General features: G+C 29.1%; 2 protein-coding genes across 3 annotated transcripts; both read left to right on the top strand.

Moving 5' to 3' along the window:
* Nucleotides 1-9,309: 9,309 nt before the first annotated feature.
* LOC120075878 (uncharacterized) lies at nt 9,310-10,762 on the top strand. 2 transcript variants are annotated; one of them, XM_039029610.2, is made up of 2 exons: nt 9,310-9,540; nt 9,634-10,762. In XM_039029610.2, exons 1-2 carry the CDS (start codon nt 9,487-9,489, stop codon nt 10,393-10,395), a joined length of 816 nt encoding a protein of 271 aa, XP_038885538.1. In that variant the 5' UTR covers nt 9,310-9,486; the 3' UTR covers nt 10,396-10,762. The 2 variants fall into 2 exon arrangements, with proteins under 2 accessions (XP_038885538.1, XP_038885539.1); XM_039029611.2 differs by having other exon boundaries at nt 9,314-9,544.
* Nucleotides 10,763-14,680: 3,918 nt separating this feature from the next.
* LOC120076169 (C2H2-type zinc finger family protein) lies at nt 14,681-17,960 on the top strand. Its single transcript, XM_039029937.2, has 2 exons — nt 14,681-15,202; nt 17,166-17,960. Exons 1-2 carry the CDS (start codon nt 14,959-14,961, stop codon nt 17,693-17,695), a joined length of 774 nt encoding a protein of 257 aa, XP_038885865.2. The 5' UTR covers nt 14,681-14,958; the 3' UTR covers nt 17,696-17,960.

Raw genomic sequence — 17,960 nt, 5'->3', positions numbered from 1 at the left:
TTGACTGCCACCGTTTTTCTTTTTTCTTTTTGTTTTCTTGTTTGTTTAAACTTATTTCAAATATTTGTTGTGCAATTTTTGGTCCACTTATTAGAAAAAAAACTTAAAAATTACAACGAAGTGTTTCTACACTATTTGAATCATAGAAAGTATTTAATATGTTTATGAACATTCAATTTTGCGTGAAATAGATCTAAAACCTTGAAAACGAAAATTCTCATTTTTTCAATCGAACATTTGACTTCTAGATTGATGATAGAAACACTATGCCAATTATATCAATTAAGCTATGTTCTTGTTGACAAAATTGGATTCATCATTTAATAAGTGTTATTTGGATCAAATAAACTTACAACCTAATTACCCAAACAATTTGGTTGAGTTTAACAAGTGCTTCTGTCTAATACAATGCAACCTACTAAGTATCTAAAAGGTGTCTAAACTTCAAGAAATTATTTAATATATAGGTCATTGAACTTTCAATTTTATCTAATAAATCACTCAACATAAAAAATTACCAAGTTATTGGGCTTTCAATTATGGATCATAAACCTATGTTACACTCAACATTTTTTAAACTAATGAATTCATTAGACATCAAATTAAATTTTGTATAGAGAAATGGTCAGAAATATCACGTTTAGGTTATCACCATACAAAACTAGCACGCTTTTTGAAAACTCGTAAAAATAATTTTTCTCGATCAATCTCAAGCGAGATTGACCCTCGAGAATTAGTTAAAAAATCAATTTTTTTAACTTATGGATTGTTTTGGCCCTTTTCGCTATATCTTGCCTGATTACGCACTAACATTTGCTAATTTTTGTATGTAATCTTCCCAAAATCTTATATTATTTTTAAATTTTTTCCAAATTCATTTACGTTTACTAAACATTATATCAAATCTTTCGCATCATTTATGTTTTCACAGTTATATGAATTCCTAAAATTCCAAATGGGTTCTTCTAATTATCAAAATAGATTTCTCAAATTGATTCAACTTTTTTAAATTTTGGAAAAGATCAAATTTTGCAAAAAATGGGATAAGATATGAGATATATAGAATCTTGGTGTTAATCCTGTCCGAGATTCTATCGAGAAAGCTCAAATATATGAATTTCGATGTTAATTATATCTCAAATTTTACCGAGAAAACTCAAACATATAGAATCTTGGTGTTATTTTGCCCAGGATTAACATCAAGACACACATAGTATATAATCTAGCGAGATATACCGAGAAAGCCCCAAACAACTGATAAGTTGTAAAAAGTTGATTTTTTAATTAAAATCTCGCGGTCGATCTCGTCTGAAATGGACTGAGAAAAATTATTTTTATGGGTTTTAAGAAAAGATACTAGTTTTGTAAAGTAAAAACTTAAACGTGCTATTTCTGACAATTTTTCAAGACATTTTTCACATAGATACATTAGATTTAAAAACTTTGAATATACAAAGGATCTATTAAATACATAATTATAGGTTTAGGGATCCATTCGACATTTTTTAAAATAAGACACAACTGATAATCTAAGACTAATTAAATACTTATGGTAAACCCATGGGTACCTCTTGTTTGCAAAGGAATTTGGGATTTGGCTGTTTTATTTTATTTTATTTTTTTGCAACTTTTATGAGCCACAAAGTATCTTAAAAGGCCCTACCATTATCTGAAAGGCTCCATTTTTTGAGTGGGAAAGAAAATAAAAAATTTGGTCTCCCTCCCATCTCTGACTAATATTCAAAGACTCAACTATATATATATATATATATATTTATGCTTTATTTTTCGGTGCTTTTAGACTATAATTTTGGGGTTTTCTTGCTTTTGTTATTGGTCAAAAAGAAGTTGGATTTGGACTAAAATTTAAGAGTCATTTTGGTAAGAATGATCCATTTGGGTTCTTCAAAGAATATTTTTATTCTTACAAACTTCAGTGTTTTGAATGAGAATCTTGAATTTCTATAAAGTATGTTCATTTTTTTTAGGGAATGTCTCATAAATAGTTTTAAATCGTTTGATTTGCATGAAAATGTAGTTGAAATTTTGGAAAAGTATTCTTAAATGCTTTTCATTTATTCTTGTACTATGCATTTTATTTAAAAGTTATGATAAAAAAAGGATATTTAGGTAAAAGAGAAAGTTAGGTTATGAGCCAAACCATGTTTATAACAAATATATATATAAAGTCAAAATTAAGCTAAAAATTTTCACTTTTTTTTAAGGCTCTTATCTTATCACTAGACTCTTTCATTATTGACTAGTTTTATTTTTAAAAAAATAAATCCAAAATCTAAGAAGAGTAATTTTCACTTGTTAATTGACAAATGAAACATTCTAACCAATTTGTGATGACTTTTCAATGTTTAAAACTATTTTTTAAGTACTTGAGAAGTCATTTTGGGCTAAAGCAAACATAACTTAATTGACATTCGAGTATACTCGTAACCATGAGGTTTGTAGTTCAAATTCTCCTATCCTCAATTGTTGTACTTAAAAAAACGTTGTTTTAGAATTGGTCAGATGATTTAAATGTAAAAATTTAAAAAAAAAGAGGTTAATTTCTTCCCACGTGCATACAACACGTGCCAACTTTAGCTAAAAAAAGTAACTAGTTTATTTGAAAAAAGAATCCAATATCTTAAAAAAAAAAAAAAGAAGTTAATTTTTGCTTGAAACTTTCGAGTTTGTTCGGAATGACTTTTCAATGCCTAAAACTATATTTTAAGTATTTGAAAAGGATATTCGAGTGTACTAGTAACCATAAGGTTTGTGGTTCAAATCTTCCTATCCCATATGTTATACTAAAAAGAAGAAAAAAAAAAAGTCAATTTGAAACTAGTTCGATGATTGAACGTAAAAATTAAAAAAAAAAAGGGGGGGTTAATTCTTTCCCACGTGCATACAACACGTGCCATCTTTAGCAATACAATGTTGGCTTTACATGTTGCTTTCACCACATATTTCACATTCCTTCTCCCTTTCTTGTAGCCTATAAACCAAACATTCAAATCTAGTCCCACTCCATAATCATAAAAGTATTTTTAGCATTTTCCCCTTTTCTATATTTCTTTCTACAAAATTAACCTCATGTGAATTTGTTTTTTCTTTCTTTCTAAATTTATTAAAAAAAAGGGGTAGAAAAAGAATAATAATTTTCATGAATATAGACAAACATATTCCAACAAACCCTTTTTTTTTTTTCCATTTGACGTGTCAAGTTATAATTGGACCAAATGTATATATAAATCTTAATTTATTTGCCTGTATATATGCTAATGTATTTTTTGTGGGTCCTTGCTTAAACGAAAGTCAAATAATATTTCTTAGCATGCTTGAGAGTTGAGAGGGACTTTCAAGAACCAACTTTATGATTTTTGTGTTCATAATTATTTTTAAGCATCCTATTATTATTATTTTCTTTTTGTTGATGAAATTGTAAGCATCCTAATTGATTGTGACTTATAAAAGTTTATAATATCATACATTCCATATAGCTATTCACAAATTAGAAGATCAATATTTCAGAAAGTTTTTGTAAAAAAAAGGTAAATGTCATATACATTGCTATACTTTGGGATTGATTTAAAATAGTTCGTTCAATTAGTAATTAATCGTTAATTTTCTAAAAATAATACAAAAATTAGTTTCTAGTAGTCTTCTTATGTATATTTGAGAAACACATCCACATTGCGTCTATTTTTGCACGAAAATCATTTTCGTTATTTAACCAAATTCGATAAAAGATAATTCTAAATAACTAATTTTAAAATTTATTTTATACAAAACTAATTTTAGATATTTGAAAGTATTGAAACTAAAATGGAATTAAGTCTAAATTATATAAACCAATATGATATTTTTAAATTAAAAAATAAAATACAAATTTAGTCCTTAAATTTTCTAATTACTACTAACAAGTTTACGATTACATTGGACATCAAAACCAATTAACTTCTAATAATTCCATTAATTTTTAAAAATTTTAAAAATTTAATAACTTCTTGAATACACAATTAAAAGTTCAAAAACCTATTAAATACTTGATTTAAATACTAGTTTAGGATTTTTTTAAATAAATAATGACAAAAATAGGGTTGGAGAGAAACATTTTCTAAGAATAGGTGTTTTGGAAAACTATTGACAAAATTGGGGTAGTGAAATCGTGTACCGGGTACACGATTTTCATGTGGCAAACTCGTGTACGGGTGCACGAGTATCGTTTAATCCAGTCATCACCACGTCGGCTGACTGGTTGACCGGTCAGACGCAAACTCGTGGACCCGGTCCACGATTTGTTTATCTTTTTTTTTAAAAGTTTGTTGACTATTTTTTTTTAACTGTAGATATACAACAATATTAAAACTTTAGGAATTGATCAACAAATTCCTTCATTATTAAACTTAATTATATATTTAATCTACATTGAAAAAATCTTGTACTCATATTAAAAAAAAATACCATGATATTAAAGAATATTTGCAATTAGTTCTTTAATTTACAATTTGAAATGATACAATGTGAGATTTAAAGACGACCCCCTGGCCCTTACCCTCATGAGGTTGTCTTCATGTCCCTCTAAATTAGGTTCACCATATTGTCGCTGTCGTCTACGACGAATACGTATTCGATGTCAGCAACATTGAGTTGTCTTGTTTGTTGAATAATACCTTCTACGTTGACCAATGTTTGCTGACACATTGAACCTAATTCTAGTAAGTTGTTCTGCACTGAATATTGTTGAACATCATCGATAAAATTATTTTGTACAATAAAAAAAAATATTAAACAATATTCATATCATATATATGGAAAATGTCTGATTTTAAATCTCTTATCATGCAGTAATAGTAAGTGCCGTCAGGTGTGATAAATCGCCTCGTGATCGAATTGTACCAGGGAAAGTAGTCGTCTGATACAGCTAGCCCATTTGTTAATTCTCTCTGTGCACAACGATCATGTCGTCCATGCTAGTAGGATAAATATTTCGCATGGATTCGACGACAGTCTTGGTCGTGCTTACCTCTCAAATCGATCTGGTGTAGTGCTGGGAGTGTATAGGACAACGGAGGTATCGTTTGTTGCAGACCGAATTGTCTCAACATACGATCTGGATGATGCCACTCTACTATATGGAAGCATATAAGAGGGCTAACGGTCAACCAGATGTCTTCACCATCACAACAATAATCAGGTAAGGATGACATAGATTTGTATGACATCTAAATAATCTGGAAAAAAAAAATAAGTATACATATAAAATGTTTTAAATATTCATTTATATACAAATTTACTACCTGATTGTGCATCAGTATGTCGGATATTTTTCTGTACACGAGCAACATATTTGCTGACTGTTCAGAGGCAACTAATACACCATTCCATCTAAAATTATAAAAAATACAATTAATTTATATTCTTACATAAAATGGTAACGAAATAAATATATAAATGAAACAATACATGGCACTAAGTGGACGATAATCTGGGGCCTGTAATTGGTAACATTCTAGCACATTTGAAAACACTGTTCATGCATTCAGCTGCATTGCTTGTCATCCACCCATAGCGGTACCTATCATCGTGTGATTGTGTCCATTTTTCTAAGTCAATATTTGAAAAAAATTCAAGACATTCAGGATGCAATGGTTTCAATTTTTTCATGCACCGAATGAACGCCTTTGGTGTTGATTTCCGACTTTAAACACCAAATTTTTTAGTTGCTTTGATTTGTATTTTGTTTTGTAATTACTGGCAACATAGCGAAGATAGTACGATGGTTCACTCCAACCAATTACTTCATTTAATTGCAGCAAAAATTCCCTTATGTCTATCAGAAATCAAGCAAATACCCTCTCTTTGGGTAACATATTCACGCAATGCCCACAAAAACCATGACCAACTAGACGAATTCTCACCTTCAACGATAGCAAAAGAAAGGGGAAATATATGTCCGTTTATATCAATAGATAAGGGTGTCAATAATTTTCCCTTATACTTTCCGTAGAGATGAGTTCCATCAATATGGATTAATGGCCTACAATGGTTGAACCCTTCTTTTGCAGGACCAAAAGACCAAAAACTCGTCCAAAAATAGTCGTACTTGGTACAAACCAATCTGTTCGTGTTCCTGGATTGTAATGAACAAGAGCACTCAACCAATACGGAACCTCCGAATATGATTTCTCCAATCGTCAAACACAACAATCAACACTTTTCTTTTGGCTTGCCACACCTGTTTATAATTGACATTATAGCCATGTTGTTTTTTAATGGCTTCTTGGAGTAGGGCCACAGTTACTCCAGGATCAACTCTAACCAAATTTTGAATTTCAATACTCATGAAATTTGAATCAAGTTGTGAATGATCCTGTGTCAATTCTGAAAACAAACATGAGTGTTCTCCTTGAAGTTTGGTGATTTTGAACATTCCATGAGTTTTACGCCGACATGCCCGTAACCTCCAAGCATAACCTCACTCCATGATTTACATTTAACATACCAAAGATCCTGATTTGATTTCACTATGACAAATTCGTAGTGTTCTATCACACAATATTTTTTTACAGCAAGCAGTAAATCTTCTTTGGTATTAAACAACATTCATTTTTGTATTAAACTATAGTTATCTACACCTATATTCATTTCCTCTAAAGTAGACCCTAGTTCACACGTTGAATTTGTCATTTCCAATCTATTTGGGTGAACATTTCCGACGGTACCAACTCAAGATCATGTTCACCACTATCGTTTCCAAATAATTCATCAACTTCAACGTCAATGTCACTATCTCCATCATTTACAGGTTCAAGAATAACTAAATCTTCAGGATGCATCAACATATTTATTATGATTTTTTATAGTTGACAAAAAAAATGTTAATATGTCAACCCAACAAAATCCAATTTCTAAGTTTAAATATAATATTTATAAACTATATATTTAAATCAGCCCAAACAAATAAAAAAAATATAAGATCTAATATTTAAGATTTATAAACATATACTTAGCTCAACAAATATATATATTTCTAAGTTTAACATACATATATTTCTAAGTTTAAATCGGCCCAAACAAATAAAAAAAATATAAGATCTATGATTTAAGATTTATAAACATATACATATAAGATCAATCTAACAAATACATATAAGATCAGCCCAACAAATTCATATATTTCTAAGTTTAACATACATATATTTTCTAAATCAGCCCAAACAAATAAAAAAAAAATATAAGATCTAAGATTTAAGATTTATAAACATATTCAGCCCAACAAATACATATAAGATCAACCCAACAAATTCATGTATTTCTAAGTTTAACATACATATATTTCTAAGTTTAAATCAGCCCAAACAAATAAAAAAAATATAAGATCTATGATTTAAGATTTATAAACATATACATATAAGATCAATCTAACAAATACATATAAGATCAGCCCAACAAATTCATATATTTCTAAGTTTAACATACATATATTTTCTAAATCAGCCCAAACAAATAAAAAAAAAAATATAAGATCTAAGATTTAAGATTTATAAACATATTCAGCCCAACAAATACATATAAGATCAACCCAACAAATTCATGTATTTCTAAGTTTAACATACATATATTTCTAAGTTTAAATCAGCCCAAACAAATAAAAAAAATATAAGATCTAAGATTTAAGATTTATAAACATATTCAGTCCAACAAATACATATAAGATCAACCCAACAAATTCATATATTTCTAAGTTTAACATACATGTATTTCTAAATTTAAATCAGCCCAAACAAATAAAAAAAATATAAGATCTAAGATTTAAGATTTACAAACATATACATATAAGATCAACCCAACAAATATATATAAGATCAGCCCAACAAATTCATATATTTCTAAGTTTAAATCAGCCCAAACAAATAAAAAAAATATAAGATCTAAGTTCAGACGATTATATATTGAAAAACAACTAGAGAAAGAATTTTACCACATAAGCGTTCAGATGATTTTGGACGGACGAACAAATGGAGGACTTAGTGAGGAAAATCGAGCAAAATCGGAATTTTGGAAGATTTCGGTGAGGAAAATCGAGCAAAAGAAGCAAGATTTCGGAATTTTCGAAAGGTAGAAAGAAAAATGGAGCAAGGTTGGTTCGAAGGTTTCGGTGAGGAAGAAGAAAGACAGAAGGTCTCGGTGAGGAAGAAGAAGGGGCGGGCGGCGATTTAACGGAGAGGAAGTCGTGTACCGGGTACACAACTTAAGGTAATCGTGTACCAGATACACGATTTCCTCAGTCAACTCTGCATGACTGCCATGGCAGACTGCGCGTGCCTAACTGCCATGGCTGCGCGTGCCAGATAGACAGGGACTCGTGTACCCATTACATGATTTAAAAACCTATTTTTGGGAATACTTTCCCTCCAACCCTATTTTTGTCATTATATATTAAAAAACATTAATTAAAAAAAAACTAGTTTAGTCTCTAAACTTTTGGTTTTTGTTCATTTTGGTCTCTATACTTTCAAAAGGTTTATTTTGGCTCCATACTTTCAATTTTGATTCATTTTGATCCTAGTACTTTCAAAATGTTCATTTTGGTCATTGTACTCTAAAAAAATGATCATTTTGACCTATTCATTTTCATTCTTAAATGATCAAAATGAACCAAAATTGAAAGTAGTAGGACCAAAATGAACATCTTGAAAGTATAGAGACAAAAATGAACCAAAGTTGAAAGTACAAGGATTAAATTGAATATTTTAAAAATACAAATACCAAAATGAACAAAAACCAAAATTACAGAACCAAAATAGTATTTAAACCTAAATACTTTTAAAAGATTGAAGAACTAAACAAACACAAACTTCAAAGTTAATATACCATTTTATTTCAATCACACAATAGAAAACTATAGGTTAAAATACTATTTTTGTCTCTATACTTTAAAATTTGTTCGATTTTGGTTTTTATCATTCAAATTGTTCAATTTCAATTCTATGCTTTCAACTAATTTTAAATTTTAAAAAGTAAAAGTAAAATTAAAATTATCAGGTAACAAATTGTAATTAAATAAGGGACGAATTAAAAAAATAATTACAAATGGACCATGTTTTTGTCAACTAAAAATGGATAGAAAATAAAGCTTAAGAGTACAATTATATCCCAACATGTATTCACGAGTTGAACTTATTTTTCCAAAAAAAGTCTAAATGTTTTTTCTTTTCTTTTCTTTTTAATTAGATAATAATTAAATCTCTTCCTTTTTTTTTTCCTCTTTTTTTTCTCTTTATTATAATGAATATAATTGTTCTATAAATAGCCTAATTAGTGAGACTGAAAGACCCATCACACAAAAAGTGAAAAAGGAGGAAAAAAAAATGACAGAGGAATGCTAACAATTCTCCTCTATCAATAGCAACAAAAATCCACAGAAACTTTTCTCTATCTCCTTCATCCTCAAATTCTTCTAAATTTCTCACTTCAATTCAATTAATGGAGGCTGAATGCACATCTCTTAGTTGGGAATTCTGCACTCATCAAGAAGATGTGGGTATCTAATTCACAAACCCTGTTTCCATTTTGGCATGATTCTGTTTCTGGGTTTTGTTCTAAATTAGTAATCTGATTCAAATTTTGCAGGGAATGGAAGAGCTGAAGCATGCTCTTTTGTACACAACTTTGGAGCTTGAAACAACAATCATGTCAGCAAAGGAGGAGATTTTGAGGAGAGAATGTGAAATTATGAACTTGAGAGATCTTCTCAACAGAGCAATTAAAGAGAAAGATGAAGTTGAAGCAAAATGTGGGAAGTTAATGTATGAAAACTTGTTTCTGCTTGATCAACACAAAATTCAAGAACACGAAGTCACTCCACAAAGTGATAGTGATTCTAGTAAGATCTTTGCTTGTTCTGATTCTGATGATAATGCAATTCAATCTTCTCAAACTGACCCAATTGTGGGAGAGACGTTGTTATCAAAACAACACCTACCAACTGTTTGGGAAAATGCCTGTGAGAATGAAAAGCCATTGTTATCCCAAGAACTCCCCTCCACTGTTTGGAAAAATGCCTGTGAGAATGAAAAGCCATTATTATCTCAAGAACTCCCACCAACTGTTTGGAAAAATGCCTGTGAGAAGCCATTGCCACAAAAAGGCAAGCTTCTGCAGGCAGTGATTGAAGCTGGCCCTCTTCTTCAGAACCTCCTCCTTGCCGGGCCGCTGCCTCACTGGCAGCACCCGCCACCACTCGTCGACTCGGGTGACATCCCGCCAGTGATCATCTCAGCTCGCCCTTCACAGCCCCCAGCTCAAAGCTCACCCATTGACATTAGAAAAAGAAGCCATTCATTTCTGTCTGATTTCTCTCAACATTCTCACAAGCATCAAAAAGTGATTTAGTAATAGTCTCAATGACTTTGATTCCTCATTCTCTCTAGTTCTTTTCAATGCCCATCTACTTAATTTATTGTCATCTTTTTTTTCTTTTTGCTGTGATTGTGAGATTTGTAATTTGGAGTTTGTTTGTTTCATTCTCTTTCAAATCACAATTACACCAAAAAAAAAAAAAAAACGTGGGTTGAAAAGAAGAAAAAGGGGGAAATTCTCATTCACTTTGTTCCAAGTACAAAGTACTTGGAACAAATTTTTTGTGATGCTGCAAATGCCATAAATTCAAAGAAAAACCATGGCTTTGTTTATGGATCATTTTTCAGTTCTGTACCATATAACTTTTATTACTAATGAAAATCCAAACTTTGTTGCTGAATGTTGAGATTTAGAGTTCATTTTTGTGTACTTTTTAGCCATTATATTGGGCCCTTTTGCTGCTTTTGCTCTGTTTTAAGAGATGAATTATGATTATTACATGCAAAGGGATAGATCTTCACAAAGATTCTGCCTTTGTCTCTCAAGTATTTGGAGATCCCCACCATTCATAGTGGGTATGTTGTGGCTTTAATTAGTGCAACAATCTTTCTAGATTCCCCTTCATTATTAAAGCATTCAAAATTTGGCCTTTGTGCAAAAGGGGACAGAATTAACCCAACATTTAGTTGGTTAAACATACTAAAAGTTAATTCCATGCATGTTAGGTTTCTGTTCAAAGTCTAGTTAGAGATTGAAAACTCAATGAGATTTTTATTCTTGTTATCATTGCGATTTTTCGTGAAGTTTTTCGTTTATTGATGCTAGTTAAGATAGAGTTATTGATTGCGTTTGCGTTATGTCAATTTTTCATTATGGTCTACATGATATGAAAAAGGAGATGAAATGAGTAGAAATGTAGAAGTGTGTAGTTATAAAGTATACTTTTACTCAACATGTTAGGCGAGGATGAATCTCTGTTGGTTTTGTAAATACTATCTTAGACATTACAAAATGATAGAAAGAATTTATGTTCTTTGATTCTTCAAAGATGTATTCTATATTATGTAACATCTGAATGATTTGAAGCTTTTCTATTTCTTTTTTGAAGCTATACTTGGAGATGAATTTAAGTTGTTGAGCAAGTATGAATGTATTGATTCGGTAGGTCTCAACTTATGAAATCAGAATAGGAGTTTTTAATGAGATTTTAAAACTGTGAGTTTCTTTTCGAGAAAATAAGAGTCTCAACACATTTTCTAAAATGGAAGAGTAAAAAAAAACCAAGGGAATTTGAAAAATTGGCGGCATAACGGGTTACACAGCAAGTGATTTGATTCTGAGCACGAGGACATAATCAATAAATAGGAGTTTTTTTTTTCTTTTTCAAGAGAGCGAAGTATGGTTTGTGTTCATATCATCGATTGACTAATATACCCACAAGTGATAAATATGTTTGATGACAACTAAGGTCGATTAGATTGAATTTGACTATTTTTTTAAAAAAAAAAACTTGTTAATGGTTTGATTTTACAATTTCATAGTGTCCTTTTTAGGATCATTAAAAGAAAAAAAATGAAAAATGAAAAAAGAAAAAAGAAAAAAAGAAAATCCCATTGGAGCCAAAGTATTTATTTATTTTGGTTAATTTTCTAGTTAGAAATGATATAGTAGCAAAGGAAAGCCAAAAAAAAAAAAGAAAAAAAAGAAAAAATAAAGCATTGAAAGTATGCAAAAATAGGACTCAACTTTCTTGAAAGCGCGTTTGGCTTTACCATCCAACCCCACATGCTCATCATGATGCCCTATTTCCAAATTATGACCTCACTTCACACAACTTGAAAATGACAACATATTTGTCTCACATATAAAATATGTATTTAGGCTATGATAATAATAATAATAATAATAATAAAAAAAAAAAAAAAAAAATGAGCTTCCTTCTATGATTAGGTAAAAAAAAGCTTCTCACTATATTATATAGTGAATAAAAATGAAATATAGAGTTAGTTGGATTGTACATTTTCTTTAGCCCGGGGTTCTTCCTTCTAATAGGATTGGCGGAATCGGAAACATCCCACGAAGAAAAAGAGAGACCTTTTGTGCTATCTGAACATGGTTGTAGCTGGTTAAAAGTAATCATTTTAATCTTTTAATTTTATTTTATGATTTAGTCTTTGTACATTTTTTTTTTTTTTTTTTTTAATAATTTAGTCCTTCAGTCTCTGATTTTTGTAAATAAACTTTATTATGTAATCATTTAGTTTCTGTATTTTAAAATTTGTAACAGTTTAGTATATGAAAATTACTATTTGGATCTAATGAGATTTCCTACTTATGTACATAGATTAATTAAATGTAAAATATATATATAAAGATGGTTAAAATCATTTCTGACATTTACAAAATGTTTTGAAACATAGTTTTAATCATTCAAAACTAATTTTGATGATACGAAAATTGCATTTAAAAGTGTAAAATTAGATATGAGTGATTAAAGCATTTTTTATAGCGATTTGTACATGAGAACAATGATTTTAATAATTTTAAAATCACTTCTAAACATGTACTTTATACGAAGTCATGACATGATAAAATTTGATAAATTTTTTTTTTCATGATGTGGGTTTTGTTTTTCTTTTTTTGAAAAATTAAGTTGTTATAAATTTTAAAATATATGGACTAATTTTTTTTTTTATTCGAAAAATCAAGGATCAAATTATTACTTCCATAAATGTTTAGAACAAAAAGTGTTTTTTAATCCATTAGGTTTTGTTTCAAAATGATGTTAAAACATTTTTTAGTTGAGAAATTGTAAAGTTGGAACATTTTAGAGACCAAAAAATCCACATAAAAGAGAGAATATATATGAAAGTTATTTATTTCATACATTGTAATAGTATTTTACAATTATTTACTAAACATTTCTCACAAATTAATCATATCAAGAAAGAAAGTTTTACATCATCACAAGAGATCACTTGTTGAAAAACTTGTGTAAAATGAGGCAAGTGAAGTGGGCAACTTTAGGCCCATTGCCAACCCATCAAATGCTAACCAATGGGCTTCTTTGAGAAAAACACTCATATGGGTGATGCAATCTCCATCCCTATTCCATATTTTTATTTATTTTATTTATCTTTTTGTAAAAAAAAAATTAATTCGTTCTATTTAAAAGTCAAATCTATTTTAATTGATATAACTCGCTGTCATATTATACAAGTGATAAAATAAAAGTCGATTCTTTTAATAAAATAGTAAATGACTTATTTTGACACTTAAATTTTGTACCTCGTGCCTTATTGGTTGATCTCAACTTAGCACTATATAGTATAATGTCTTGTGGTCCTTATTTGAACGATTAAGAAATAAGTCAACCAACTAACTTGCTACAAGTTCATTCTCATGATATTATAAATTTTTGGAAGCTAATTTGGTGCAAAACGTCTATAGACAGTACCATACCTATTTTCATAATCTTTTTTTCTTTATGGTTCTTAACTTCTTAGACTTTGTAATGATTGAATATGACAATAAATTTCTACCGTCTTAACATAGTAATTTTAATTAACTATAGATGTCTCCACATTTTTTTATTTTTTATTTTTTGTTAAAAGAATTGTTGCCTTGTAAAATTGGTTATTGATTCTTAATTATTTGACATCATACAACCAAACTTTATAAAATGATTTACAACACTCTTATTCACATTTCATACTCTTTATCATTCTATCAAGTATATCAACTCACTTTAATGAATATTTTAAACAAACAAATGTTCTATCAAAATTTACTATATTTCATTTGCAAACATAGAAGATTGCAAGAGGGGTTGCAACCAAAAAAAAAAAAAAAAAAAAACTACTTCGATAACTTTTTGATTCATGAGTTACTTTTATTGATCATCAATCTATTGAAAAAGTCATTATTTTAGAATCGAATTTTGATCTCGTAACTTTATAGATAATCTCTTCCACGTTAATTTTGACCAAAAATTAAGTTGAATCTACTTGTTTATGCCCTTAATTAGAATTTAAGATTTGCTAAATAAAAACAAATGTATGAAAGTCCATACTATTTTCAATTAATACAAAGCCAAATTAGGTAGTTCCAACTCAACTTATCTTTACTCATTAATCCTTAATTCTGAAACATACTAAAATCCTAATAACATTTTCATACACTCGCATGATTATTACTCTATCAAATAGTTGACTAATTCATATAAAATAAATGGAGATATCATAGAATTGAAGAATTAAATGTTGAGGTGTATGAATGAGAAAATGATGGTTTTTTTATTTTTTTATTTTATTTTTTTAAACAAAAAGAGTTGGAAAAACTTCATTGTCCTTCCTCTCTAATTTCCAAATCATTCACCAAATTTTTCTTTCTAAATTTGCAATTTTTTCTGTTATAACTCTCTCTTTCTCTCTAAACTTGAACTTCCCATCAACAAAGATAGGCAGTCTAACTCAGATTCACTGTTCTTTTTGTTAGCCTTTTGACTTGAAATATATATATATATATATATAAGTGGGTCAAGAAGATCAGATTTTGATAGCAAAAGAAAAGAGAACTAAGACTCAAAAATTGCAGATGAGTCCTAATTATTTTAGTGAATTACCAAATTGTGAGCTTCTTGGTCAATGCCACAGCTTCATAAATTTCTCTTCTTCCTCTTCTTCCAATGGTCGAGACGGTGGTCGTAGCAATGACGACAACGACGATGACGACGAAGATGTGGCGAATTGCCTCATCCTTCTTGCTCAAGGCTTACCAGCTAATTCTCAACCCTCTTCTTCCTTGGGAAAATTCTTCAGAGACCCAGAAGGGCAAAATGGTAATTATGCGTCTCTCCATTTTTAGCTTCCTAGAAAATCAAATATGGGGGGTTTTTTTAATAAGGAAAGTAAATAAGATCATACTTGAATATGAAATTTGAAATAAACGGATTTTGGTTTTGTGTTTATGAAAGTATATAAGGTCATAATTTTATTGGTTTTTTTACTTAGAAAATTCTTTATATTTGTTAGAGAGATTTTCAAAAATAGAAAAATAAAGAACATTATTTATATAAAATAATATTTTAATATTCTTTGATAGATGCTGATAGAGGTTGATAGAAGTTTACGATGTTTATCAGTGTTCTTTTTTACCATTTCTGTAAACAGTTTGACATTTTTTTACTTGTAAAAATTTCACTAAATGTTAAAATATTAACAATTTTTTTGATGAAAAAGTTTCCACTTTTTAAAGTTAAATTATAAGTTTGGGTTTCATGACTTGGTATTTGTCTAATATAAAATAAATGGATAAGTTTTTATTTAACTGAAATTGTAACGAGTAAAAAAATAAATACCAAATATATTTTCTCAAATAAAGAAATAGCATATATATATATATATATATATATATATATATATATATTTAACAAAAATGTCCAATTTGATTTTTTAACAAATTCTAATTTTGTGATTGATATGTTCCTAAAAATTTAGTGGCCTAGCAAGTTAAAAGCATATACTTTTGAGATTTAAATCTTCTCATTCCACATTTTGTTGAACTAAGAAAGATGTATGTTCAGTGTCATTTAATTTTTTATTTTTAGATTTTCAAAATTAAGTCTACTTTCTCTTAATGTTTTAATTTGTATATTTCTTAAATAAATGATTTAAAATCTTAGTCAAATTTTAAAAACAAAAATAAACAAAAACATTGATAAAAGGTAGGCAATAAAACAAGACATTTAGAGGTGAAAGTGATGTTTATAAGCTTAATTTTCAAAACCTACAAATAAGAATCAAAATAATTACTAAATGAGATTTACTATTTCTTAAATTTAAAAAGTATGTGATAAGTCTTACCATTTTCAATTTTGCACATACTAAATTATTCTACATTTCCATATATTCACAAACATAAACTTTTTTTTAGGTATAGTGGGGAGTTTGAATTTCAAATTTTTTGGTTGTTAACACATCGCATGTCAATAGAGCTATGTTCGTCTTGACTTCACAGATTTAAAGTTAAAATTGAAAAAAATTATTATCAAACACGTAATTGGATTATCTAATCGATCTATTAAATTTTTTAAAAATATTTAATATGTTGACAATCTATTAACAAATTAGAAAATTATTTTAAATAAAAAATTATTTAAAATATTTTTAAATACAGCAAAATGTCACATTCTATCCACAACTATCAATGTCTATTAGCAATAGATGATACTAGTTTATCAATGACAATGACATTTAGCTATATTTGTAAATATTTTGATTTATTTTTCTATATTTAAAAATAGCCCTGAAAAATTTGTAAATTTAAGAACAAATATCACATTAAATTTTAGGGGGAAATACCTTTTTAGTCCCTAAATTTTTTGGAATTGGTGCTTTTGGTTCCTCAAGTTTCATATTAACCATTTTTAGTCCTTAAGTTTTCAATAATAAATTTAAAAGACCATCTTCATTAACTGTTTCAATTAACAGATATGTCCAAGTAGATTATTTAAACATTGATGTGGGTTGCTCGAGACAAATTTAAATCCAAATCATAATTTAGTTAGAAGCCACATCAATATTTAAATAATTTATTTGGACAGACATGTCAATTTTGTTAATGAAGAAGACTTTTTAAAACTATTATTAAAAATTTATAGACTAAAAATGACTAATTTAAAATTCTAATAGTCAAACACATTTATCTAGAAAACTCAAGACTAAAAATGTATTTTTAAAATTTTATTAGAAACATTCTAAAATTTAAACATTACTGTAATTTGTCCTTAATTTAAATCATAGGTGCCAGCAAGGCAGCGGATTGTTGTGCATACGAGTGCAAAACCTGCCACCGAACATTCCCATCATTTCAAGCCTTAGGTGGCCATCGGTCCAGCCACAAGAACGCCGCCATGGCCGCCGCCGACAACCATAAACCGATCTCCGGCACAGCGTCGACCTATAAACAGCAGCAACAACGATTGAACAACAACGATTCGAACCGATTCGATCAGCTTCGTATGAGCCGAAGCGATTATTACAACAAGCTCAAATTGGTGAATCATAGAATCAAGGTCCACGAGTGCTCCGTTTGTGGGGCGGAGTTCATTTCCGGCCAAGCCCTCGGCGGCCACATGAGACGCCACCGCCGTGGCTGCGGCGGAGCTTCGAGAGATTCCAGTGAAATTGAGCGTCGTTGTCCTAAAAAGCAGAGAAGTAATTTGTTGCGTTTGGATTTGGATCTCAACTTTCCGGCACCTGAAGATGATAAAAGAGATAAATCGGGTGTTGTTGCAATGGCTGCCACCAATTTGGTGGACTGCCATTACTGAGAACTTTGAGCTTTTTGGAGAAAAATTTGGGTTCTCCATTCTATCAATCCAAATATAGTTCAATAAAATATTGTCATGTGATATTTTTATTTATTTAAAATAATATTATTTTTTTGAAAAATATATGTATTTTTTTAATTTCTTGTTTGTAGGATAGAGATATGGAGATTGTATCTAATCATTCTACTGGTGATTAGTTGTCTTACCAAGAATTATTTTTTCAAAAAAAAGAAAAATAAATATATATTTTTTAATTTTATTTTTC

Source organism: Benincasa hispida, chromosome 4, assembly GCF_027475165.1.
Source record: "Benincasa hispida cultivar pf3 chromosome 4, pf3_genome.v1.1, whole genome shotgun sequence".
NCBI lineage: Eukaryota > Viridiplantae > Streptophyta > Magnoliopsida > Cucurbitales > Cucurbitaceae > Benincasa > Benincasa hispida.
This window is presented reverse-complemented; position numbering and strand designations above follow the sequence as displayed.

Excerpts from the sequence above, each read along its gene's own strand:
- LOC120075878 (XM_039029610.2), top strand. The coding sequence starts at position 9,487 with ATGGAGGCTGAATGCACATCTCTTAGTTGGGAATTCTGCACTCATCAA. Across the intron at positions 9,541-9,633 it reads TCTGCACTCATCAAGAAGAT|GGAATGGAAGAGCTGAAGCA; the intron begins GTGGGTATCTAA and ends CAAATTTTGCAG.
- LOC120076169 (XM_039029937.2), top strand. The coding sequence starts at position 14,959 with ATGAGTCCTAATTATTTTAGTGAATTACCAAATTGTGAGCTTCTTGGT. Across the intron at positions 15,203-17,165 it reads AGACCCAGAAGGGCAAAATG|GTGCCAGCAAGGCAGCGGAT; the intron begins GTAATTATGCGT and ends TTTAAATCATAG.